General features: G+C 41.9%; 1 protein-coding gene across 1 annotated transcript in view; it reads left to right on the forward strand.

The window, feature by feature from the left end:
• Positions 1-758: 758 nt before the first annotated feature.
• IGSF5 (immunoglobulin superfamily member 5) overlaps positions 759-26,333 on the forward strand; it is a 43,942-nt gene continuing 18,367 nt past the window's right edge. Inside the window, exons 1-7 of the mRNA XM_075062136.1 lie at positions 759-816; positions 4,619-4,939; positions 6,027-6,335; positions 14,710-14,835; positions 15,393-15,417; positions 19,688-19,800; positions 22,137-22,213. Coding sequence (XP_074918237.1) covers positions 759-816; positions 4,619-4,939; positions 6,027-6,335; positions 14,710-14,835; positions 15,393-15,417; positions 19,688-19,800; positions 22,137-22,213 — 1,029 coding nt within the window. The remainder of the gene's footprint in view (positions 817-4,618; positions 4,940-6,026; positions 6,336-14,709; positions 14,836-15,392; positions 15,418-19,687; positions 19,801-22,136; positions 22,214-26,333) is intronic.

Here is a 26,333-nt window from a genome sequence, read left to right on the forward strand (position 1 = left end):
ATAAATGCTTAAAACCTATAACTTTGTGCAACTGCGAAAATTTAAATGGATACAAATAAAAATGATTAAAAATAAACATTGATATTAGCCATCAAAATTACAAATCCAACCCCAAAACTCAAATTCTGCCAAGCCTTGTTGTAAGGAAATAAAATGGGCTTGAAACCAGTGTGGATTCTAGCAAAGGACACGAAGGGGCACAAAGCCCAAGCAGAAGGGGTTTCAGAGGAGCACTATTCCCACAAAACCCACTATGCTGGAGATCCCAGAGCCAGCCAGAATAGCTTTAAAAGTGTGTGGTGCTGGCCAGGGCAGAAATGAACTGAGGGAGCCTGGAGCTGTACTGATTAAACACATCCCAGGGGTAGCCTCAGGCATGAATCAAACCCCATCCAATTACTTTAGAGAGGACAGTTACATGAATGACCATAGAGTTCTTTAGTCTGCCAGAACACTAGCAGCAGCATGGGTGATGTCCTCTGAGTACACAATTGATTGCAGAAAACTCAGAATTATTTCTCCCAGCTGCCCGTGATCCATTTTCGTTATATTAAAGGGTCTCCCTGACACCTTTAATTTTCTCAACATGTGTGTAGTACAGGATACAAAGGGACAAATGTTTAAATGCTAGAGCATTATAAGACCAGCAGCAACACATTCCTGATTTTCTCATCAGTTCTATGTTGTGTAGCTTCTTTATTACTGTCCAATGACAACTGCATGCCTTTTTGTCCTAGGTTTCAGGAGAAAATGCTCCAATGGATAGCCTCCAGAAATTTATCCCAGTCACTTTTATCCTGTTTGCCTCACTAACAGGTAGGTCACTTCTAATGCATAAAATGACTCAGAATGGACACCATTTATAAACTAATTTCAAAGCTCTGTAAATATCTGTTACAGGAAGTATCAAAGGTATGTTTCAAAGAGTGAATTAATTTATTAAATCTGCTCAGAAGGGATTGCTTTACCTTTCAAGCCTGAAAATACATCATGAATTTGGTTGGACCACAGTATGAAGTGTTAGAAAGGGATACAGTGGGGAGGAGGGAAGAGGAAGAAGGCATAATGGAGTCAGGGAAACAGATGCAAGGAAGATCTTGGCAGAGGGGGCAGACTTCCCCCTCCTCGTGCCTCTGCACTGTCTGGGGAAATGACACATCAGGCAGCAGAATTTCAGCAGGGAGCACAGGGGGAGATGTATCTGTCTGGGGAATTTATGAGGCTCCAGGCCTTTCCACCAGCAGGTGAAGCAGCACTAATAGCTGAAGGGAGAAGAATAATTGTCCAAGCTAGGAATCTCCTAGCTACCTCTACTGGATTATTTTCTACAGGATGATGTGTCTCCCTGCTGGTTCTCCCTAGGGGATTGAGAGGGAAAGAGGCAGACCTTGCTACTTCAACCTCTCCCTCCCCTCCAGGGGAAATGGGAAATCATTCTCTGCTCCTTGACTGAATCAAGGAGAAAGAGAATGGCCCTGTCAGGTCCCTCTGCCCTCCGAGCTTTCCATAGTGGGGTATGTGTGTCGGTGGGGAGAAGATAAGGCGTACAAGGGTTGTTCCCATGGCACCACATTTACATGCTCACACTCACTTTGTTTGTCAGCTGCTTGGGGACATAGACTCCTTTCACACATTTATTCCCTTATCATCTATTTATTCCCTTATCGTCTCTATGTCCTGTCTCTCACACAAGACACTACGGTGTCATTTCACCATGGCACCCTCTGTGATGACATAAAGCCACCAGAACTGTGGAGCACCTCCCTTCCACTTTGATCTGCTTTAACCTCTGATTACCTCACTCAGTTATCTCACAGAGACTTGAGCTTCCACAGCAACCCAGCCAGCTAGGAGTGGTGGGCTAGCATGACGAGGCTTACAAAGTGAAAACCAAGAACAGATACACAGCAGCAGGAAGGAGGTAGGGGAGAAAATAAGGCACTTTCCCCTGCTAGGTGACCAGTTGATAAAATACAAAAACCATCCTCACCTCATTAAAACTGATGCCTTCCCCCTGCCAGGATCTTCCTCCCATCTGATGCTTTGATTCCTTTACCTTTACCCCCACAGCCTCAGTCCTCCCAGCTCCTGGGGCCTGGACCTTCCCACTCCCTCCTACTGCTCCTGCTCACTCACTCACCGTGACAGGTCCAGGCCCAGAACAGGTGAGTCTGGCTCCTCCTCACTTGTCATCATCACACACAGCTTCTCGCCTGGGGCAGCAGAGCAACGTGCTCCTTTTCCTCTCTCAGCTTACTCCCTCCCTCTCTCTTCTTTCAACCCCACCTCAAGCAGCCACATCCAATTAGCTGGCTCCAGCTCTTGTTCCCCTCTCCTTTCCTCCACATCCAATAAATAAGCTCTGCCACAATAAAGCAATGAATCCCCACACATCAATTATCCTGGAAAGCAACTAATGCTGCCCTCCTTCCCCAAATCAATTTATGCTACCCCACTACCTTTCTGCAGGCCCCTGTGCTATGGGTGGCCCATCTCTGCCCCTCTCCTGGGTTTGTAGAAACCCCCAGCCCCCAGCCAATCCTCCTTCTGCATCTGGTCCTTTTTCTTCTATTTCTCCCTCCTCTATTCTTAAAGAAACAGTGGCTCAGAGCCTGCTCTTCTCCCTCTCCTCTGAAAAAAGCCATGTCTCCATCTACTCAGTTTCTCATTTTGCTTCCTATCCTGAAAAAGCACTAGCAGTGCCTGAGCCACTGCTCTCAGATCCCTTCCTCGCATCTCTCACTTTTACACAAGATACAGCACTAGGAATGCTCTCTGTGTCCACACCTGATGTCTCGGTGTTCTAATGAAGGTGGAACAAATCTGCAGTGCTAACAGAATGATGGGACTATCCCTTCAAACTGGGACAAGATTAGTAAAGCAGGACATCTGGTGACCCTAGCTAAGTCAGCAATTCACAAAGGCCTGTAACTGGGCATCATCCCACTAAACTGGTGATGCTGATCCACTGACCTCAGAAAAATATGTTCCTTCACATCAGCCCAGCAGGTGAGAGGTGCTTCATCAACATCTGCCTTGAAATCATTCCAGGAAGCTAGAGATGAGTCAGTAATGTCAAAGTGGCATAGCCCTTGACACCAGCATAGCAAGCTAGAGATGTTGAGCCAGAGGCCTCAAGCCTTTAAATCCTAGCCAGTTACAAGGGATGAATTAGTGAGCTCACAAAAGTCTGCTCTGTTGTGACACCATGAAAGGAAAAAAAAATTGAATGTGTCTTTAAAAATCAATTTAATCTTATCTGGGATCACAAACACTTAAAATGACTCAGTCATAATCACATTGTTTTTCCATGTTGTCACTACGGAGCAGGGTTCAGGTTGTTGGTGTTGTCAGATGCTACCAGTGTGGTGCTCTGCTCTGTTCAATGTTGATATGACTCTGCTGCGTGCATGTGTTCCCTCTGTGTGCTGTCCCAGCTCTTCGAAGATAGCTGACACAGCAGACCCGAAAGGAACCCCCAATGACCACAGACTCTAGTAAGGTACGAAGGCACGTCGGCCAGGTTTATTGTCGAAGAGAAACACAGTCTCCAGCTCCCCGGCAAACGTAGTCCAAGGTGCTGCTAAGGTGCACCTAGCCAGTACATACGTGCTCCCTGACAATGGACTCAGCTCAGTCAGTGGTGGGACTTTCCACTGCCCCCTTGGCTGGACAAAGACACCGCCCTAGGGATTCATTCTTATAAACAGGTACAAACAAGTTACACATCACTCCTGACGTATTGAGGTGCAACCCCTCTATGCAGCAAGGTACAACCCCTCTACATAGTAAGGTGCCGCCTCTCACCTTGTACATGTTGGTTCGAACAAAACAATGCTATCCATCATATTACCCTTTTGCCCCGTCATTGGGATGGGTTAGCCTGTTCCTTGTTATCTGTGGAATGTTCCAGCATACAGTGTTCTGGTACTGTGTTTATGCTTCAATACACTATATGAATATATGTTTATGCAACATCAGTCCTTTTCTTGCCAGCTTCTGTGAGCAGGACCTGCCTCTGGCTCACAGCTTAACTTTGCTTTATGTTAGCAAAGTCTTGAGCATTACTTTAGTTCAGGCCTCAGGCCTCAAACCAGGCCTCTGATACCAAGGTTTATATCTCAGGGCCTCCTCTTACTACAGTTGGGTGCCCTAACTGCATTTCCATATGGTAAGTTGTTTAGGTTTCTTTTAAGTTTAACTCTAATTGTGTATTTCCTGGGTTTATAACACTTGGTTTGGAGATAATACAATATCCTTGCAATGTATTCAACCTTAAAACTACTGATATAAAGTCAAGCTTCCTTATCCTTAACTCCATTTTAACATAGATTTTTTTACTGGGAATTATTAAATGATAATGGGGATTTTAAGCTTTCTCTGAAACATCTGGTATCACTTATTGTTAGAGATATGTTGCCAATTAGAGGACTCAGCGGTCTTTTCTGATATGTTCTTCAGATGTCAAATACACAAAATATTCACGTGAAAAAGTGCTGTCACTCAGAGCCAAGTATTTTTGTTTTGTAGTCTTATCTGCTGAATAGTCAAGGTAAGCCAAAGGCACCTCATTGACATTGGTGCTGGTATATTTACAATCTTGTTCTTTTCTTTCCAGGTTTTGGCTTTGGTTATTCTATTATAAATGGCCCAGCTAATGCAACAGTCCTAGCTGGTTCAGAGGCTCGGTTTAACTGTACTGTGTCACAAGGATGGCAAATTATCATTTGGCTTTTAAACGGGAATGCTGTTCTCACGACAACTAACCCTGGAGGAGCTGTTGTAACAATAGATCGCTTCACTCAGCAAAATTATACCAGTGGTGAGACTTTTACCTCAGAGCTGATCATCCACAACGTCCAACAGAACGATTCTGGTAAAATAGAATGCAGCATCCAACTTGGTATCCCCAACAGTTATGCCTTTCTTTCTGTGCAAGGTGTGTATGCCTTTTCATTTTTGTCACAGAATTTTTATTAAATTGTACTTAACAGAAATCCTGTGGCACAATGCCAAATTACCAGTCTGTATGTGTACCGACTTTCAATGAATGCCCTATGTCTGCTATATTTCTCATCTTGAAAGATGGATCAGTAATTTCATGTACAGATTGGCATTCCACGGTAGACTGAGGCTGCCACTGCAAAAGACTTCAGTTGTGCTCACTTTTTCCTGTAGCAGCTCTTACTCTGTTTTGGGTTGTGTGGAAGTGCCAGAAGCCTGTATCAGTGCTGCTAGCCACTAGTCAAAAATAATCTCTTTTGGCCAGAGTCTTTATGGATTTTTTTTTCTCATTTTTGTACATAAAATTTCTTTTGCATTTAAAGTAGAGCTCCTTCCTACTATCTGACCTAGGAATAGTCAGCCTCCACCCAGTTTGTGTTGGGGTTTAACATAGTGCAAAAATTTAGCCTGTGAGTCACGAGGTGATATCCTTCATGTGACCGCTGCTGTACAGTACAGCGTCCAGGATACAGTATACCTTTCATGTATATCGGACATCCTCTCTGTAGGCTTCCTCAAGCATCATTATTAAGAAAATGAATCCAATAAAATGGAATCTTCCCTCCATCTACTATTCATTTGTCCAAAAAAGAAGAAGTTTGATGCCCAGAGCGTCATTTTTCTATAAACTTTCCATGATAAACCTGAAGAACATCTCTAAGAGGCAACAGAGAAATAAAATCCTGATGACACATGGTCCTTTAGCTGGTGCAGGAGCTATTTCAGTATGGCCAAAGAGTGACACTTCCAAAGCTTTCATTGAACAGATGGTGGAAAACTAAGTCTAGCTGTGAAGCCAAAATGGACTATAACATGGCCAAGAAGCTGCAATGGCTTCACATTTATTTCATGTAAACAGCATCTCTATGTTTTAGGTCTTCTATTTTAATTTCATTATTTTTTTAACTTGCAAATTTCAAAATATGATTGATTTTTGGTAGCAAAAGATTATTTAAAACTGGGAATAAGACACCATTGCAGTTAAATATTCTGAAGGAACAAATCATCTTTTCCCCCCACAGTTAATGGATCTTTGTTCATCAAAGATCACAACTCAACAGTAAGAAAGAACGAAACAATTGAAATTGTTTGTGAAGCCTTAGGATGGGCTCCAGCTCCAAACATGACCTGGATGATAAACAACTCTTTTGTAGATAAGTCCAGGTATGTTACTAACCACAGTCAAGGATCTAATGATCTTCACAATGAAGTGAGCACCTTAACTTTGACTCTGATGGCCAATGAGACGCTGACTTGTTTAGCTTATATAGAGGCACTCCCTAAGCCCCAGAATGCAACTGTAGCTCTTATTGTGCAGGATTCTCTTGCAGGTAAGTGAACATTCTCTATACTATGCCTTTTTGTTTTGTTTTGAAAATCTTTTATTCCAGTTTAAGCAACATGACACCTGTATATGTAACAGAATCAAACTCCAGTAAACAGTACAAACATCACATAATGTTAAATTCACTCCTGTCATGAGCATGATTAAATTCTCTTTATTTGGAGCAGCACAAGGGAATCAGAACTCTGCCTAATGCTAATTAAGGGCTTCATTGCATACAAAATTGGATTTTCTGCCTTTTGCATGATCTCCACCCCATGAATTTAGGCACTGAAAAAAATTGATTCAGGCTATGAAATAACAATAGATTTCCATCTGTCAGTCACATAAACATCTTTTGCTATGTCTTGTTTGTGCAGGACTAAATCCTAATGTGAAATCCTGGCTCTACTGAACTCTGAAAGTTTTGCCCTTGACTTCAACAGAAGTAGGATCTCACCCCTACACACAACCCAAAGTAAACACTTGTGCACAACAGAATGCACCCCATAAGGTTACAAAGCAGGTATGAAGCTGTTCTGCCATTGCAGTCACAGCCTAGGAACCATACATGCTTGGTATCCACTGCGCTTCCTCCTGCAGGGTGCGGGCTGTTCCATCAGCCATGGATGACTGTAGAACAGTGGTATTCCAACTGCATGCACTTTCCCAAGCTTCACTCCAACTCAGGAATTGCCATGCTCGATCAGACCAGTGGGCCAGCTCGTCCAGTGTCATGTCCCAGATAGTGGCCAGCACCCAAACATATTGCTAAATTCCTGGCCTCACCAGCAACCTGTGGCAATTAATCCCACAGTTTAATATGACCCTGATGCCAGGGGAATCACCAAGCAGCTGGATAAGCTGAGCTTCCACCTGCATTGTGCTGCCTGAGTAGCACAAAGCCAGCGGAGCTAGGGGACAGGATCTGGCCCATAAGTGTATATCAGCAAACCTGTTTTTGAGGTAGTGATGGATGGTTTTCTGTTCCAAGTGCTAGCATAATAAGAACAAACAGGACTAGATCCTCAACTGGGGCTAAGCAGCACTTGGTGAAACAGAGGGAGAAGGTATGAAAATGCCCTTTTTGGCCCCTCAATCTTGGGAATTACCTGGCCATTTGTCTCCAGTGCTGTAAAGCAGAGGAGTTTCAAGGCTGCTGGAATTAACACCAGCTGCTCAAGGTCTCTAGGGGCTGTTACAAAAGGTGAGATTACTGGGGCACAAGGACACTTTTTTTCACCCGTCCTGTGGTGGGAGCTGGAGGGGTGGTGTAGAAGCCCTTATGGTGACTCTGTGCCACCCAGAGTTTCCCCTAGACAGAGGAGGTCCTTAAATCCATGTTTCTTTTAGTGATTGGGTGAGCGTGGAAAAAAGGAGCTGAGTTATTGACTGAGACCTCTTTGACTGAGTTGGCACTCCTTGGAGTGTTACGTGATATGTGACCCATTCCATGTTCTGAAATGGGTGGCACTGACATGATGTATAAAAGGCATTCAGATACTACAATGATGGGTGTGGTATAAAAACATAGACAGATGCACAGACAGACTGGCTAGGCTTTTACTTTTAGTGTGAGCCGTTGTTAGCAAGTTTCTCAGGACAATCTACTTTGTAAAGCAATTGAAAAGGCCATTTTACTAGTTTTAATAAGACTTCGTCTAAGTTAAATTGCTTCTAATTACTGACTAAACAAAAAAGATCTGTCCTGAGGACTTAATAAAATGATTAAATTCCCCAGCCTACTCATTCTAGAGCTATTGAGGCATCCACCCACAGTTTCCATAGTTACATGCTGTACATTAGAAGAGGAGAAAAACAGATGTCACAGACACAATTAGTACATAATTAATGATCATATAGGACCATCATGCATTCCTCTTTGGGAAAATGATTATGCAGTAACAGACACTCAAGATTTCTCAGCATAGGCATAGTTTGATGTCTATATTTGGAGGGGTGGCTCCAGTCAAGCCAATGGGACCGCGCGTAGGGGTGAGGGCGGGCAAACTCTATGTCTGCCCACAGGGGCACCATTTTGGATTTGGGGGGGGTCCGCAACCTTTACCACGATTCCAGGGGCTGCTTAGGCAACTGAAAACTCTAATGTTTTTGCAGATAATTTAGAAATATCTGACAGGAGCACTGTATCAAATTCCTATATCAAGAAAGAAAATTAAATAAATATTAGACCCATTCAGCTCTAATACTAACATGTTCTGACATCTTGTGGCAAGTTGCTTATGGGACACTGGTTAGATTTAAAATTGTAATGTATATTCCTACTCAGATACCTTTACTAAAGTCAGAAGAGATCATCATGATAATCTAGTCTGATCTCCTGCACATTGCAGGCCACAGAACCTCACTCACCCACTCCTGTAATAGACCCCCTAACCTCTGGCTGAGTTACTGAAGTCCTCAAATCATGGTTTAAAGACTTACAGTTACAGAGAATTCACCATTTACACTAGTTTATTCATAATTGCACATGATATTCCAGATGAGGTCATTTGATCCTTTATTTAACTTGTTACATCTGAAAGGAGAGATGGCCAAAGTAAGGCTTGCTAGTTGAATTTCCTAGTGTTTTATTTAATGGCCGAGGCAAGGCATCACACAATGTTACATTGGGCCTGGCCCACAGGGACTTAACTAATCTGTCAGTTAGGCTATGTCCACACTAGAGGCCTTACAGTGGCACAGCTGTACTGATGCAGCTGTGGTGCTGTAAGATCTCTTGTGTAGCCGCTCTATGCTGATGGCAGAGAGCTCTTCTGTTGACACAATTAAACCACTCCTAACAAGTGGTGGTGGCTATGCTGGCAGGAGAAGCTCTCCCACCGACACAGTGCTGTGCTCAGTGTGGTGTTTTTTTCATACCCCTGAACGACATAAGTTTTGCCAATCTAAGTTGTAGTCAAGTATCAGGGGATAGCCGTGTTAGTCTGTATCCACAAAAACGACGAGTCCGGTGGCATCTTAAAGAATAACAGATTTATTTGGGCATAAGCTTTTATGGATAAAATCCTCACTTCATCAGATCTGAAGAAGTGGGTTTTTTTACCCATGAAAGCTTATGCCCAAATAAATCTGTTAGTCTTTAAGGTGCTACCGGACTCCTTGTTGTATAAGTGGTAGTGTAAACATTAGAGAGACTAAGGTGAGGGCTTCCTCACGCATAATTTAGCAAAATACTATAGCTCTCCTGGGGCTGCAGTTCCTGGGACAAGCAGAAAGATCAAACAGGGAAGAGATTAATTAAACTGCCAAACTGGGAAAAGCAGATAATAACGATGACAGCAGTTGAGATGGGGAGGGGCATGGAAAGGAAAACTGTAAAAATAAAAGGCTGTTTATTTTTCAGACTGATTTATATGGAAGTGTTAAAACATACCGGCAGCAGCTGCTCCAGTTCCTTACAGGCACATTCATGTTCTTCATAACATACTGAATTATGAGGGACAATGTGGTACAATGCCATCTTGCAGACACCGCAGGTAACTTGTAGGAAGTAAGCTAGGCTAGACACATTCAGAGGGTATGTCTTCACAGTAGCTGGGAGGGAAGTCTAATTTGCAGCACGGGTAGACAAACACCTAAAAATAGCAATGGGGCCTGAGCAAGACAGGCAGTGGCTTGGGCTAGCCGCTTGAGTACGTATCCAAGGGATCAGGCGGGATTGTACTCGGGTGGCTAGCCCAAGCAGCTGCGTGTGCCACTGTGGCCACACTGCTATTTTTAGTGTACTAGCATGAGCAGAGCTAGTGCATGTACATCTACCCCCACTGGGATTTATGCCGCTGCTGGGTAGACATATCCATAGAGTTCTCTGAGCCAGACACTGGATGCAGTCTCATCCATTACATCGTTGACATAACAGCTTTTTACTGAAACCTAAGACTCCCTGCTTCTTCAAGAATACTACAGTCAGTCTGTTCTCATCCATGTTATAAAAAGAAAATTTGCTGTGTTTTGCACACAACAATCTTGTTTCCCCCTCCGCTAGATTATATAGAAGATCTCTTGTAATGGATTCTAGTGATAAACAATAGGAAGTACCTTTCCTGCTAGTTCTCTTCCAATCCTGAAAGATGGCTGTGCTCCACTGCAGTGAAAATTCCACACAAATCTCATCTCAAACAGAAGATTCGGGTATAAAAAAAAATGAAGGAAGATGATTCCTTAAGCAATGCACTTTTTTAGGTTTATTGAAATATCTGAAATTATCCTGGGCACTTTGCTTGCAAGACTTGTTTCAAGCATGTAAAGTTTCCTGACATCAATGTGCAGGCTTTTGATCTTAACAGAGTGACAGTGCATGGGACTGGTTAAAGTATGCACACTGAAGTAGTTCCCACAGTATGGAAATAACTTAGAACTAATGTGAAAGGTGCTATTAGAGAAAATGCTGACAGGAGACTTGTTCGACTTATATTATCCTGAGGTTATAGAGTATGGATAAAGTAAGGGAAAGAATTAAGGACACTTTTAGAACTCCAAGTATGTAATTATGATGCAGTGCAGGTTTCTTGTGCTTAGCTTTTCCTATCAATTAATATTCAATTTCTAATGATAATTAGAGTCCTCTGCTTTTAAATCAACATAGTTCTTGGGAATCACAAATGTTAAAAACGCTCCTCCTGAACAGAGTGATCATTCTGAGTAACAAGTACATTGGAGAAGAGCTGATACAGAGCACAGGAGCAGTGCCATTGGCACCTTCCTGCTTCTACATTCCAATGCTGGCAAGTCTTAGTGATCCATCTATGTCAAAGCTCAAGGGCAGGCACTGAATGAAAACCTTCCCTTGCTCCCTCCTTCTGCTCTGTGCTGCCTGAAAAGCAGACTATTCCTGATTTCGACCTGAGCAGCCATCTTACTTTGGCAAATGGATAGGCCATGAAGGCTCAAAGGCTGGTTAAATGAAAACCACAAGAACAAATGAAGCTGATGTAAGAACTATTCCTCAAATCTTAGCATCCCGGTTGCTGTATTTACCAAGAAATGTGAAGCTAATGAGAGTGTAGTGTTTGCCAAAGTATAACATTGCAGCTAATAAACAGAAATCTTAGGCTATCACATATGGAGATCTGTTTCTAGGACTCATTAAAAAAATATTGACTAACACACCTCTATTTATCTATATACTGCTTGTATCTAACCTTGATATGACTTAGCACAACAAATTATTTTCTGCATGAATCTTATCACAAATCTGTATTAAAGTTAACTGAGAAAGATATTACAAGGAGCTAAATATAAAAACAAGATCTTAAAGTAAGAGTACTCACAATAACTGATGTTTGGTAGCAATAACTTACTAAAAACATAATTAAACACACAGGAAAGATTAACATTTATTTCATATTTTAACTACCTTAAAATCTCTACAACATTTTGTGTGGCACAAAATAAAATAAAATAAAATAAAATAAAATAATAAAATGCAGATTTATGCTGTAGATTTATTTCTTCCGTGCAAAAAAAAAATCACAAAACACTTCACAATTGATTTATACATATTAACTATGAGGCTGCAGATTATAATATACTGGGAACCTCAGAAGTTATGGCAAGGCAGAACAAAAGCTATACAAGGACAATCTTAGGAAGAATGATTGAAGACAGAGATATGGAAAACTAAGGGCTTGATTCTGCTTCTCTGAATGTAAAATGGGAGTTTGCCACTTATTTAAATGGAAGCAGGATCTGGATGGTTAGTTTTCTCAGGGAGTGCGTTAAGAGCTCTAGACCAGATAGAGCGATGAAATTTATTGTGATGAGATTTGAAGGAGGACAGGATTCAGAAAGATGTACAGAGAAGGAACTGTTCCAGAGGTTGAGCACACAATGGGAGAAGGATTGGTTGCTCAAAAAAACTGGGATGAAGGGGGGGGGGGAATTTGCTGTTTGAGGTGTGTAAGGAATGAAGTCAACAGAAAATATTGGGGGGAATTAGGTATGTTGTGTGTGGCCGGAGGAGGAAGATGGATGCATTCATACACAGGATTTCCATTACTCTCAATGGAATTAATGTTCACACACATAAGGGCAAAATATCCTCTTAGGAGAGAGAATTAATAATGACCATTGAAATGGAGACAATACATTCTTGAAGTGGTCTAGATGGATAAGGATATGTATTAAAGTTGGAATCCAGGAACATTTTGGGTAGTAGTTTATAATTAGATCCAGAAGCAGCCCCTCAATGCTTAATTTGGTTAATTTGCATGATCAGTTTATGTGCTGATAGTTCATAAGGATTAGAGGAAAGACTAAACTGAATAATTTGTGAACCGTTCAATCTTTGGAGTGTTCAGAATTCAAATTCAAGTCCAAATTTTGCGGCTGGGCTATTATGCTGTAATGGGCCAATCCAAAACTCCAGAACATCTGCAAACTTTGGTGAGTCTGAAACCTGCATCCAAATTTTACCATTCAGGCCCACCTTCAATTAGGAACACTAAAAAGGACATGACACACACAAATCCAGTGCAACCGAGGCAGTATTGTCAAGTCTGTACAAACCTTGTGCTTTTGGGTTGGATTTGAAGTTTGTTTTTAATATAGCTACCAGGGCTATATTTTGGGCTGCTTTTGGAGCCGGCCTTAGCTTTTGGGCTGTGGCTGATCGCTGTAGTTAGGAAGATCAAAGATTGGTCCAGTTAGTAAAGAGCACCACAGATATTGGATAAGCCTGATGGACAGGGCCATATTACCATCAGAAGACATGTCTATTGCAGGGGCAGGCAAACTTTTTGGCCTGAGGGTCACATTGGATTTTGGAAATTGTATGGAGGGCTGGTTAGAAGAGGGGATAGTGTCTCATCGCCCACCCCCTACCCACCTCCCTGGATCATCTGCTCCATCGAACCCTCCCTGTTCCCTGGCAGCCCCCCCAGGACCCCTGCCCCATCCCTTCCCCCTGCTCCCCTGTCCCCTGACTGCCCCTGGAGGCCCTGCCCCTGACTTCCCCCTGCTGCCCCATCCAACCCCTCCTCTCATTCCTGACAGCCCCCCGGGACCTCTGCCCCATCCAACCACCCCTTCTCCCTGTCCCGACTGCCCCAGGAACCCCTGCCCCAACCACCCCCTGCCGACCCATTGAACCCCACTTCTCATTCCTGACTGACCCCCCGGGACCGCTGCCCAATCCAATCATCCCTTCTCCCTAGCCCCTGACTGCCTCCTCCACCCCATCCAACCCCTCCTCTCATTCCTGACTGCCCCCCCCAGGACCTCTGCCCCATCCAACCCCCCTGTTCCTCATCCTCTGACCACCCCAACCCCTATCCACACCCTCACCCCCTGACCCCCACCCCCCGAACTCTCCTGTCCTCTATCCAACCCCACTGCTCCCTGCCCCCTTACCGCGCTGCCTGGAGCACCAGTGGCTGGCGGCGCTACAGCTGTGCAGCCTGGCTGGAGCCAGCCACAAAGCACCGGGCAGACCCTGGCCCTGCAGCTGCGCTGCCCCAGGAACTCACAGCCCTGCCGCCCAGAACATTGCGCTGGTGGTGAAGTGAGCTGAGACTGAAGGGGAGGGGAGTACAGCAGGGATAGGGATTGGGGGCTAGCCTCGCGGGACAGGAGCTGGGCAGGAAGGTCCCACAGGCTGGATGTGGCCCGCGGGCCATAGTTTACCCACCTCTGGTCTATTGTATGTTGACAACTAGTTAGAGGGTAAAAGCTGTCAATTTAATGTTGATTATTTTGAGGGATATATGGTGAGCACCTTTTGTTTGTGGCAACCAGAAACAGGGATACACTGAATGATTTTGAAATCACCCGACTGAGCATTATAGGTAAAAAAAAAAAAATTCAAATCGTTATGTGAAAACACCATAAATGCATATTGTACATCACTATGCAATATTATATGTTATAGTCTAGGATGCAGGAATGTGTCAAGGTTAGCAATCTCAAACTCAATAGATGTGTTGTTAACATGGCTGTCCTTTACAGTGGACAACAAAGGTTTTTTTGAATTATGCACGAGTGCGATCTAATACCTATTGAAGCCAATGGAAAGAATCCCATTTGCTTTCAGTGGGGTTTAGTTTGGGCTCAGAATGTCTACAAAATACATTTAAATGGGAAGAATGAAGAAAATTAGCAGCCTGGATTTGTCAGAAATATAACTAGCAGATAAAGTAGAATAATTGTAAGAAAGAATTATTGTGATCAAGGTATTTTGTGGTACTGGGTATCATCAATATAGGGTAAAGTCATTTTGCACAAAATGAAAAACACAATCCATCTCTTGTTTTGATAATCAACAAGTAATTTAATAATGCTTCCAGAAAGTTGGTCACGCGCTTCAAAAAAAGAAAGGTCGCAGCTCTGCTAGTGTAATGCTTCTTCATTTCATTTAATAGAAAATGGTAACCAAGAAGACAGCACGCGGACACGGACTATTATACTTGCAGTCACACTGTCAATTGGTTTTCTTCTTCTGATCATTATTATTTTTATAATAATATACTGCTGCCTAAAGAACAAAGGTAAATGGATTTTTGCTACTGGCTCTGCATTTTTTAAACCTTAAATTAGATTTAATCTATTACTGTTTCAGTGAAAGCACAGTGCACAGTTTGGTAAGGATTATTCAGGGCAGAGAGGTGATTCTGATAACCAGTGGCTTGTAAATACTACAAATAGTTGCCTGCTGACTTCTTCCAATATAACTTGTTTCCAGTGGCATTGGTGTTTCGTTAGTATTTCCGTCAGTAGTAAAAAAGGAAGGGTAAGATTTTCAAAAGTGGCTAAATGACTTGGAATACAAATCTCATTGAAAGTCAGTGTACATCTACACCTAGATTTGTACAGATATACAATGTGCAACAGCTACAAATGCATTCAGTAAATTCTTTCCTAGCATTAATTTTCCATGTAAGTAAGTGCACCAGGCTGTTCTGTGACTGCAGACAGGAGGGGAGGAGGGCTATGAGATAATTTCTGTATTAAAATACAGTCTGAACTGTGAGAAAGTGGGAGAACCTCAGTAGCAAGCCTTTTTTTATTTTGCTGTATTTTAAAAACATTTCTTCCTTTCTTTCAGAGTCCACCTATCAAAAGGAGTTGAGGTAAGTTGAATACCATGGATTTCCCCCTCTGCTATGCTCCTTGTATGTTTCTGCGGCACCATAAAAGAGCCATTAGAGCCCCAGATCTGTCCAGGAGAGAACTGTGCAAGGCAGCTTTACACTGCCCTATAAGGCCCCTATCGCAAGCCTAGGTATAAGGGGTGTGCCAGGAGAGGTGGGGGAGGGCCACATCCTATAGCACTGTGGGAATTCTAAGCAGTGCTGTCACCCACAGGCTGCCCTTCTAAATTATTCTGGGGCCTCACTGGCTCCCCTCAGCAGCCCAGAACCCTAAGGAAGCAAAAGTGGCTCAAAGCCACCAGCATCACCCTCCCCCACCCCGGGATGCGAGTTTTATGCTGAGCCTCTTAGGCTACACTGCAAGCTACGGGTGTGATTTCCTGCTTGCGTACATATACTCGCTCTAGCAAGTATAAATAGCAGCATACCGGGGTTGCATGGGCAGCAGCAGCCGCTTAGCTGTCTTGAGTACAAACCTGCCCGATCCCCGTGGATATGTACTCGGCATGGCTAAGCCATATCTCGGTGCTGCTGTGGCTACGCTATTATTTAAGCTCCTGCCAGTTCTCATCAAATTAGTGTGAGCTATATGGGACTTATACCCCTTGTTTGCAGGACAGACATAGCCTTAGAGGTACAGCCCAAAATCTTATTCCACTTTTAGTTTTCTCCCGAAAATGACTATACAATCAAGTCTACATTATTGGAAGTTATAACAGATACTGTGAATCACTACCTTTAAAAAAAATAAACCCCCATCAGAAAATTGCCCATTACACTGATTGGAGTGAACTAGCAACACCATATTACTGAAAACTGTAACTGATGTTCCCATAAAACTTTTGAAAATGATCAAAATGATTTAGTTATTGAGTTCCAGATTCAGCAATATAACTGAGCATGTGCTTAACTTATAAGCATGTGAGCAGACCCAATAAAGCCAATGAGAATACTCAGGTACCCAAAAATTAAGCATATGCTCAAATTCTTTACTGAATATGGGTTTAGATTTGATCCTATACTTCTAGATATTCCTATTTTGCACCAGACTTCCTCCAGCCTCACACTTAGCATTTGCAACAAATTCCACAGGAGGTCACTGTGCACCAGAATAGTGCTCTCTTTCAAGTTTCTGTCAAGATTACAGTAGATTTACAATTTGCACAGAGTATAATCTGACTAGAATTTCTGTGGTACAGAAGAAAGGTTGAAACTGAGACAGATTGATGCAAATTAAATGAGACAGATTGGCAGACAAATTAGATGATGTCCCCTGCTTTTTTAAGGATCATTAGTTATACTATATAAAAAGCTGCCAGTGATAACTGTCAACTCTTCCTACTTAGTATCAGACACGTCTGAAAACAAAGCAAACAAATTGTTTTTGCATTACGGCACTAGGTTGAAACACCTTAAAACGTAGGATCCTGTTAATCAGTATTAAGATCCCATTTGTCAGAACTAATGTGAACAGAAAAACTTTCAGTGGGGGTACTTTGTGTTATTCTTTTTAATTCTTTAGGTGATCACTGTGAATCCAACTATAGTTATTATATGCTTCTGGGACAGTTAATCCTACTTTGTTTTCTGTCTCCTAGCTATTTTTGATTAATGACAATACTTTGCTTCTCACCCCATGATACTTAACTTCTTTAGTAACATCTTGTGTGAAACCTTGTCAACAGCCACTTGACAATCTATCAACACAGCTACAACAACACTACATAAATACATTTTGCCATTTGGTTCTCCTTTATCCACTACGTTATTGACCCATTAAAAGAATTCTGAGAGATTAGTGAAACAAGGTTTTCCTGTGAAGAAACCATGCTGAGTAGTCCCTATCATATCATGATCTTCCAGGTGTTTTGTTATTCTGTTTGTAATTATTGTTTCAACCAATTTATCAGGTACTGATGTATAAACTGGTTGGACTAAATCAACAAAGCATCTGAGGCCAAATTCAGGTCCAAGTCAATTTGTATTTTTGATTCAAATAAAACTGCTGCAAAAGTATCTGTCATTATGGCTCCTGTTCTGAGTACTGACCAGATTCACTATATAGATTAATCCTGCTAGGGCTGAACCCATTGGTATATCTACACTGCAGTTTGATACTGGCCTGTGCCAGCTTACACGGGCACACAGGGTTTGGTCGAAGGGGCTGTTTAATCATTGGGTAGATATTTGGGCTCAGGCTGCAGCTAGAGCTCTGGGATCCTCCCATACCACAGGTTCTTAGAGCCCGGGCACAAACCTGATCTTGAATGTCTACCCTGCAATTCAAAGCCCCTTAGCCTGAGCCCTACGAGCCCAAGACACCTGGCATGGGTCAGCCATGGATTTTTAATTGCAGTGTAGACATACCATATGATTCTCTGAAGAGGGAATCTACACAACAGATGAAGTAAGTAGTTCAGGGAGTGTACATGCTAAAACACAATGTTCGAATCTCTTGCCCTCATCCATGTTGCCCACACCCACTTGTCTCTATTCACGGAGGACCCACACAGTGTTTTATCCACAGGTTTTGAAGGAGTGCAAGGGAGGGCATAACAGTTATGTCTGGTTGCCTCTTTCCTGTGTACACATATTATTAAAATAAAAAGGAGCTTGAACTGGGCCCACGGTAAATTAAGTTAGAGCTTCATGCAATGCTACATGCCTTTTAGTCCCTAGTCTAACACAAGAAGTCCTGTTGATTTCAGTGGGACTACTCACGTGATTAAAGTTAATCACATGCTTAAGTACTTTGCTGGCTCAGGGCCTTAGGGTTTAGATTGAATTTAGGAACTCAGCAAAGCAAAGACTTTAAGTACATGTGCAACTTTACTCATGTGGATGGTCCCAATGAAGACAAAGGGGCTACTCATCTGTTTAAAGTTACACACGAGCGTGTTTGCAGCACTGGTGTATTTGTTTTCTCATTATGTCTATAAATCAGTGATCTCTGTCCCCAAATACTGCATTGGAACGACTCTGGTTTCATGTAGGGTTTTAAAAAACTCATTGCAGTCTACTCATCTGATCCTAACATCTATTTATTTAGGTCTATAGAAGCAGTGAAAATGCCCTTGTCGGACAGTCTAGGCATCTTGTACATTATGTTAAAAGTATAGAAATAAATGCAGCAATTTCCCCACATAATGGGAACAAAGAAAAAAATCCCACTCCAGCTACAAATCCCAGCCCTTCTTCTGCATACCCCTGCCCTTAGCTGGCTTGTTTCTCCCCATAAGCCTGGGTAAAGAGATGGGCCTTGCAGCTTGCCCTGGAGGACCCCAGACTTGGGGCTATTTGGAATGAATGACGAGTAAAATCCCTTGTAGCGCAACAGAGTGATAAATAGAGATGTATTATCTGTATACCACTGGCTACAAATGTAGGCCTCCACCTTGCAAATGTTTACATATGTGTTAACGGAGGAGTAGCCCTATTGACTTCAGTGGGATGACACACCTGCTTGAGGTTAAGCATGTGTATAAATGTTTGCAGGATCAGGGCCATAGGTCAGATTGTGACAGAGCTTTACATGGTGTTTGGGAGGGTGCATACAAGAAGCCTCCTGTTGCCTTGCACAGCTTGCAAAAAGACCTGTCATTTGTACCCCCTCCATTTAACTCCAGGTGTGCATCTCACCCCAAAGGGGAGCGTGGAGGGGGGGAGGTAGAAGGAGAGCCATAGCCTGGCCTCGCCACCAAACTAGCCCACTGAACCACAGGAAGCTGGTTGCACCCTCCTCTATGGTGTGGGGAGGCAGAGAGAGCAGACTGCATAGTCCCCCTGTGCACAGGGGTACTCTCTCTATTGTTCCCAATGCAGGGCTGTGGTTTAATCACATAATCGAGGTCAGAATATGGGGTTGTGCTTTAGTTTTTACAGAAGCTTTGAAATGGGTCACAGACTTGAAGTCTTAAGATGTTAATCGTCTTATTTACCAAATGTTATTAAGTAGCTGATCAGAACTTTTTAAACAAATCCTAGTTAGGATTTATACAAGACCATGCATGCAGTAGGTAAATTCTTTCAAGGATTATATGTTATTTTTCTTTACTTTTTTGGAAGTTGGATACATCTGCAAGTCCTTTGACCCAGCTCTTCAAAGGTATTTAGGTATCTAACTTCCAAGAAAATCAATGAGAGTTAGGTGCTGAAATACCTTTGAGAATTTGTGCCTCTTTCTCTGTTGGATACTGCCTAAGAATGCTTATAGAATGTAGATTTTAATTATTGGAATTTTTATTTCCAGAAAAGTTTCAACTAAGAAAACCAATGATGGTAGTGTGAAGACCAGGAGAAGCAGTGGTAATGAAAATTCTGGATACAGTCCAGAGGACCCAGTGTACACAAACCAAATGCCAAGTGAGTCAAACATGTCAGTGATAATGAAGCAAGCGTAATAGAGTTGGCTCACCAATTTCCAAGAAATGTGCATTTTTTACTCTGTGCTACTTAAATAAAGTCTTAGAATACACATACAATGTGTGCCTGACCCTATTCAGGAAAGTTCAGATCTCTCAGAATGCTAGGGTGTTTGGAGACTTCCAAACACAGTTGTAGTTGTAGGGGTGGACCTTTGCCCAAAAATCTGAGTGAACGTGCGAACTGAGCATTTGTGAAGTTGTAAAAACTTTGGTTATTAAAAAAAAACCTTCCATGTGCCTTTTCATTTCCAAATTCCTGCGAGGGCCAAAGGTGGAGGTACCAGAATCCCACAAGAAAGACTGTTCTTGCAGTGATTTACAGTTTGACTGAAAGCAGAAAATGCAAGAAACATCACAACAAAGCCTGTGACCATGAGATTTCCAATCCAGTTTTGCAGAACTTTGGATGCTTTTCTGAATACAACCACACCTATGATTGTTTTAAGGCTCGTCCATCACTATTATTTTGCTACCCATGTTACTTAATAATAATTGCAGTTGGTACTACCATATTTTTTTAGTTAATTCAAGCAATAAATGTTGTATTGTTCATTCATGCAGGGTGATCCACAAAAGTACTACTCTAGGAATGATATCTCTGGGTAACATTTCAATATACTCATTGTTTTTCAGGCATGGGTGGGTATTTCTTTGGTTTATTATCTTATACAATAGCACAGAGTTATTCTTAGAGGATGATATATTTTTGGATGATATACTTATGGAATGGTGAACCCCACTGACATGGTCAGCTTCCCACCACAGTACATTCTGTTACCATGTAGTAGAACTCTTAATTAGAGCTGGGCAATTGGTTTTTTTGGATGAGGGTTTGTGGGAGAGGGAATAGTAAATCACCCCACAAATACATTTTTGGGAACACTAAAAATATTCAAGAATTCAGGACAAATTTGGTGACTAGTTCAGCTAAAAAAGGCTGATTTTTTTTTGAAATGTTGAAATATTTAGTTTTGACATTTTCATAATGAATTGTTTTGACGTTTTGTTCCAAAGGCACATTTTCTTGAAAAAAATGCCATTTCAAACTGACATTTGAACTGTGTAGTTCAACCCAAATCATTTTTTTGCTGTGAGAAATATCAAAATGCAGTTTCAGTTCTAAAATAACTGACTTTTCCTCCTGTGTTTTTGGTTTGGCCACCGAACCAAAAAAGCAATTATTCACTCAGCTCTAGTCTTAACTGTTTAGACTATATAATCCTGGGGGTGGGGGAGGTTAAAAAACCCAACAACCACATTTTAAAGTGGTGGTTTTTATAATGTTTGCATTCACCAATGGTGACCATAGAGTTGTGGCTAAGGACTTGGTAGACCACTTACTGCTGTAAGACGTCTGGAAGATGTAGGTGGAGGTACAAAAGTTGGAAAGAGCCCAATTCATTGAACAGCTTATGTTTCCCCACAGAAATGCAAGGAAAAACAATTGTCCTTTGCAAGCCTTTTCTCCATGTTGCTGAATATATGTATGAAAATGTACTAGAGAGTTAAGATTTTAGCAATAAATGACTAATGTAATGCAAATTCCAGCTTCCAGACAGGCCGGTTCTTGAACAAATATGAACAAATAGTAAATGTAAATCTCAACCAAATCCTTGCTTCACTTATTTATAATCAGATTCTTTTTCTGTATCAAACATTAAAGGATGTAAAATGATTGCCCACAGCATATAATCCAACTATGCACACTTTTTCCTAAAAAACAATTAAATATAAAGAAGTGCATCTACTATGAAGATTGCAGGGTACACAGAAGCAATATTTTGCTATTTCATAAAGTATATACTTAGACAAGCTTAGATAAACTTCAACAAGAAGATTCAGCAGTCTCTTAGATCAGTGGTTCTCAAAGCCAGTCCGCTGCTTGTTCAGGAAAAGCCCCTGGCAGGCCGGGCCAGTTTATTTATCTGCCGCATACGCAGGTTCAGCTGATCGTGGCTCCCACTGCTGCAGTTTGCCACTCCAGGACAATGAGGGCTGCAGGAAGCAGCGTGGGCCAAGTTATGTGCTGGCTGCCACTTTCTGCAGCCCCCATTGGCTTGGAGTGGTGAACCGTGGGGGGCTTTCCCTGAACAAGCAGTGGACTGGCTTTGAGAACCACAGTCCTAGATGAGCTCCTTGAAAATTCATTAGGCAGAAGTAATTCTGCAAAACACCACAGTAACAAATTATATTTTATTTTTATCCCAGAATGATTTATGGTTCATGCCATGTTGACAGTGAATAACAATGATCTTACATATTCTTCTGTTACAGGAATCGCCCCTCTTCCCCCAATGGCTTCCAACTTTTATCGCCCAGATGAAGATTTAGAAGTCAGTTCCCCATCAGAGGTAATTGGCAAATCACCCACTGAGATCTTAACATTTTCATATAGCGAGTATGTACTATATTTAGATCATGGATTTCTACAGGACTCTGAAATTTAGAAGCCAAGTAGGGCTCCATTCTGGCCTTCAACATTATCTCCTTTTAGCTTCTATGAAGTGCCTGCTTTTCAGGACACACACTAGATGCTAATGCTAGTTTCTTAGATTTGCATCTAAAATTAAAAATCTAAAATTTGGTTAAAAAGATTTTTGTTTTTTATTATAATAATGTTACACCTTCTTATCAGCCTGGGATATAACTACGCAAGATCGAGGCTCCTTATCATATGCTCTTTTCTAGTCCCAACCACTCAGTCCCATTAGATTATGGAGTTTTTTGCCCTGCTTTCAATGTGCAACATTTCCCTGCTTTTGTGTGCAATAGTTGGCTAGTGTTCTGTAGCTCATAAGATGCTGCAATTCAGTAGCACTGTATGTACATAGGGCCTGATCCAAACCACCCTGAACTCATTGGGTGAGTTTCCATTCATTTCAGCAGAGTTTGGATCAGGCCCATACGTCGCAAAATGTTTTGAGATGACATAGTGATATAGGTATAAAGTACACTACGGGGCATGCCCTTGGAACATGCTTTAATGCGATGGCTATTTTACTGGAACTTCTCTCAGGAAACTTTCCTCTTTAATTTCAGTGGAAGTAGGGAGAAGTGGATGGACCATTATCAAAGTGCCATTGGTTAGAAAAGAAATGTGAGCATACTCTGTGGCATAAAAGATGGCAGTGTATCATTCACAAGACTATCTTCTCACACATTTAGCTGAGCTGGCTTCTCTAACCTCAGTAATTCATGATCAGGATTATATGGAAGTTCATTTCCTCTATGATTTTTGTTCTTCTCACCATGTAAGTCTCTTGGTCTATTTGATTTGGAGCTGACAACAATAGCTGTTACAAGAAAGCACCAGGATGACACTGAGTGACAGACTCAGGTGAATGTAGGAACAGCAAAGTGACATGAAGAATGGTATAGCTCAATTCCATAATGATCTCCCCTGTATAGTACAGAATAAAGATATAGGTTACCACAAAGTAGCAGTGTGGCAAAACTGCAGTCCCTTGACCACTATAGAGACTTAAAAAGCTAACTTCTATACACAGGTGTCTCCCTGGCCTCTCTTGTGTTACTCTCTCCTGAGAAGGCTTTGACAACTTGACCAACCACCCTGCTCCATCTAAAGTTCTTTTGTAGACAGATCCTAGCAAGCTGGTATGCGAAACTCAAGATGTAGTGTTTTTGTCAGAGTGCTAACTCGATAATTTCACAAATGCCCCCAGCGTTTCCTTGTTCACTTTGGAATATTGATATTGTGGGATTTAGTAAGTACTTAGCCATACAACAAAATCTTTCTGGTTTATGTATTTATTTTTCTAAAAAAACTCAGAAAAGACCTTTTATGCCTGCATTTTCCTCCTCTCCAAGGGTGAAATCCTGGCCCTGCTGAAGTGAAAGGGAGTTTTGTCCATTTTGTCAGTCCTTTGCCATTCTAGATTTTCAGGCTTGTCTGATTTGGCATCTGAAACTACTGTTGCTGCTAGAAGTTACAAGTACACCAGTACACAGAAGCACATATCTGCTCACAAGGATAGGCCATTACACTGTGAGTTCTTTGTGGACTATTTTAGGACATTTTGCTATTGCATGAAGCTATGCACAATGAAAAGAATAGGTGTATTTATGTGTTTAAGTGCCCAGTACTAGGAACCTAATATGTATTTAAAATAGGCACAAATGATGTTACATGCTCAGAATGAGGTGATGAGGCTTTGCATTGCTGACTACAGTCTAAGGGTGAGATTGTGACTTTAGACACACACAGCATCACTTCCTTTGCTATCTTGTATGGTGACTTGATACTGGTTCCACTGCACATGCTCTAAAATGCTGCACTTATGCAAGTGTTTTTTCTGTGGTGTTACAAAACAACTGAAATGAAATATGACCAAATAATGGTTTCCATGTAGATTCATGCAGATTACTACTTACTGTTACTTTTAATTGAAGTTGAATGAATAGTTGTAGTACAAGACTCATTTTCAAATAAAACTTGCTTAAGAAAAATTAGCTTTCAGTACAGCTAGCTAGTCTATTATTTAAACTCTCCCACTTTTGTATTAACTGAAGCTATTCCATTTGCAGCAGATACCGACTCACACGTTGCTTGCTTGGCCTTTGCCATGTACTGTAAATTGGGATCAGTGGTGCAGATATATAGAGCATGTGGATTTGCACAGCTTTTATAAGCCAGCTAGCCAGGCCTGATGTTCTTGGTTTGAAATCAGGATTTTCTTTTTTCTAGCTGGATTGCTGAGCCCCACCTGTCCAGGCTCACATGTTAAGAAACAAAACCTCTGGGCATTCTCAGGAAGACTATGTTGAAAATCAACATAAATATCCTAAGCAGCACTGAACTGTCTGAGAAGGGGCATTACTAGGTACAGCTCTAAGCCTTGCAATACCATCAAACTTGGAGGCCTCATAGTGTTGTGCTCCACCAATCTTAAAGGGCCAAGAGGCTGGTTGTCTGAGGATGTGTCAACACTGCAAAAAAAGACCTGCGATAGCGAGTCTCAGAGCCCAGGTCGTCTGACTCAGGCTCGCACGGCATGTGCGATGGGGCTAAAAAATAGTAGTGTAGACCTTTGGACTCAGGCTGGAACCTGGACTCTGAGACCCATCCCCCACAATGGTTTTCAGAGCTTGTACTCCAGCCTGAGCATCTACACTGCCACTTTTAGTCCCAGAGCATGAGCCCCACGAGACCAAGACACTTGACCTGGGCTCTGAGACTCACAGTTGCAGCTCTTTTTGTTGCAGTGTTGACATAACCTAAGATGAAACAGTTCTCTATCCACTGTAGTAGTGGAAGATGGGGATTGCGACTCCTGCATAATCACAGTAACAACACAGATTTGCATTTTCCCTGCATGATTTTTTGCTGGGCCACCTGACAACATTTTCTTTATTTTCAGATTTCATGTCACCATTACAGATACTAACATTCTCACGAATTTTACAAGTCCTTTGACTTACAATGTTTGGCATCTAAAATGAAAGATACAACTTAAAGCATGTATGTGCCACACAAGTGAATGTAGAACCTTGTGCCCATTCAATATGACTGAAGCATGAAGAAGCAGAGTTCAGTATTTATTCTCTTGTTTGTTCCCTTCTCTACTACCTCCTCACTTAAGTGTAGCTTCAAGCTCTAACAGCTGGTAACACACTTAGGAAATGCTGGTCTGCTCCACATTAATTTATTCTGTAAATTTGTAAAAGAGCTTTAATATGCCCACTAACATCTCACCAATATTCTCTCAGGAAAGAGTGATGTGGCATTCAGTTCCTATATACTCTCGTTTCTCTTCAGATTGTATAAATTTTTCATCTTTACTAAAGATTTCTGTGGACAGGAACATATATCAGTCTCTGTACCAGTCCCATATGGTTTAGTGGTCAGGATTCCTGGTTTTCACTCAGGTTCAATTCCTGCTGTGAGAACAATGCTTTGGGGGGAGGGATAGCTCAGTGGTTTGTACATTGGCCTGCTTAACACAGGGCTGTGAGCTTACTCCTTGAGGGATCCATTTAGGGATCTGGGGCAGAAATCTGTCCGGGGATTGGGCCTGCTTTGAACAGGGGATTGGACTAGATGACCTCCTGAGGGCCCTTCCAACCCTGATATTCTATAAACATTTATGAGTTTATACAACACACTGAAATCTTGTTTATTTTGAATGAGATGTTTCAACATATAGAAAGCTGAGAACTAACTTCTTCTGGAAGGGCTGTGTTGTCTATCTCTGATTTCTCACATCAGAGAGGAAGACAGGGCAAAGTTAAGGTGGTTTACATCTACATCAGTAACTGCAGGCACGTTCTTTTACAGAGGTCAAGAATTACTCTGAGGATGAAAACTTTTTGTAATAGTTGTCAAGGTTGCTTCCCCACTCTGAACTTTAGGGTACAAATGTGGGGACCTGCATGGACATTTCTAAGCTTAATCATTAGCTTAGATCTGGTAACTCTGCCACCATCCAGAAATTTCTGTGTCTGGATCACTTC

The sequence above is a fragment of the Chelonoidis abingdonii genome, chromosome 1 (genome assembly GCF_003597395.2).
Source record: "Chelonoidis abingdonii isolate Lonesome George chromosome 1, CheloAbing_2.0, whole genome shotgun sequence".
NCBI classification, from domain to species: Eukaryota; Metazoa; Chordata; order Testudines; family Testudinidae; genus Chelonoidis; species Chelonoidis abingdonii.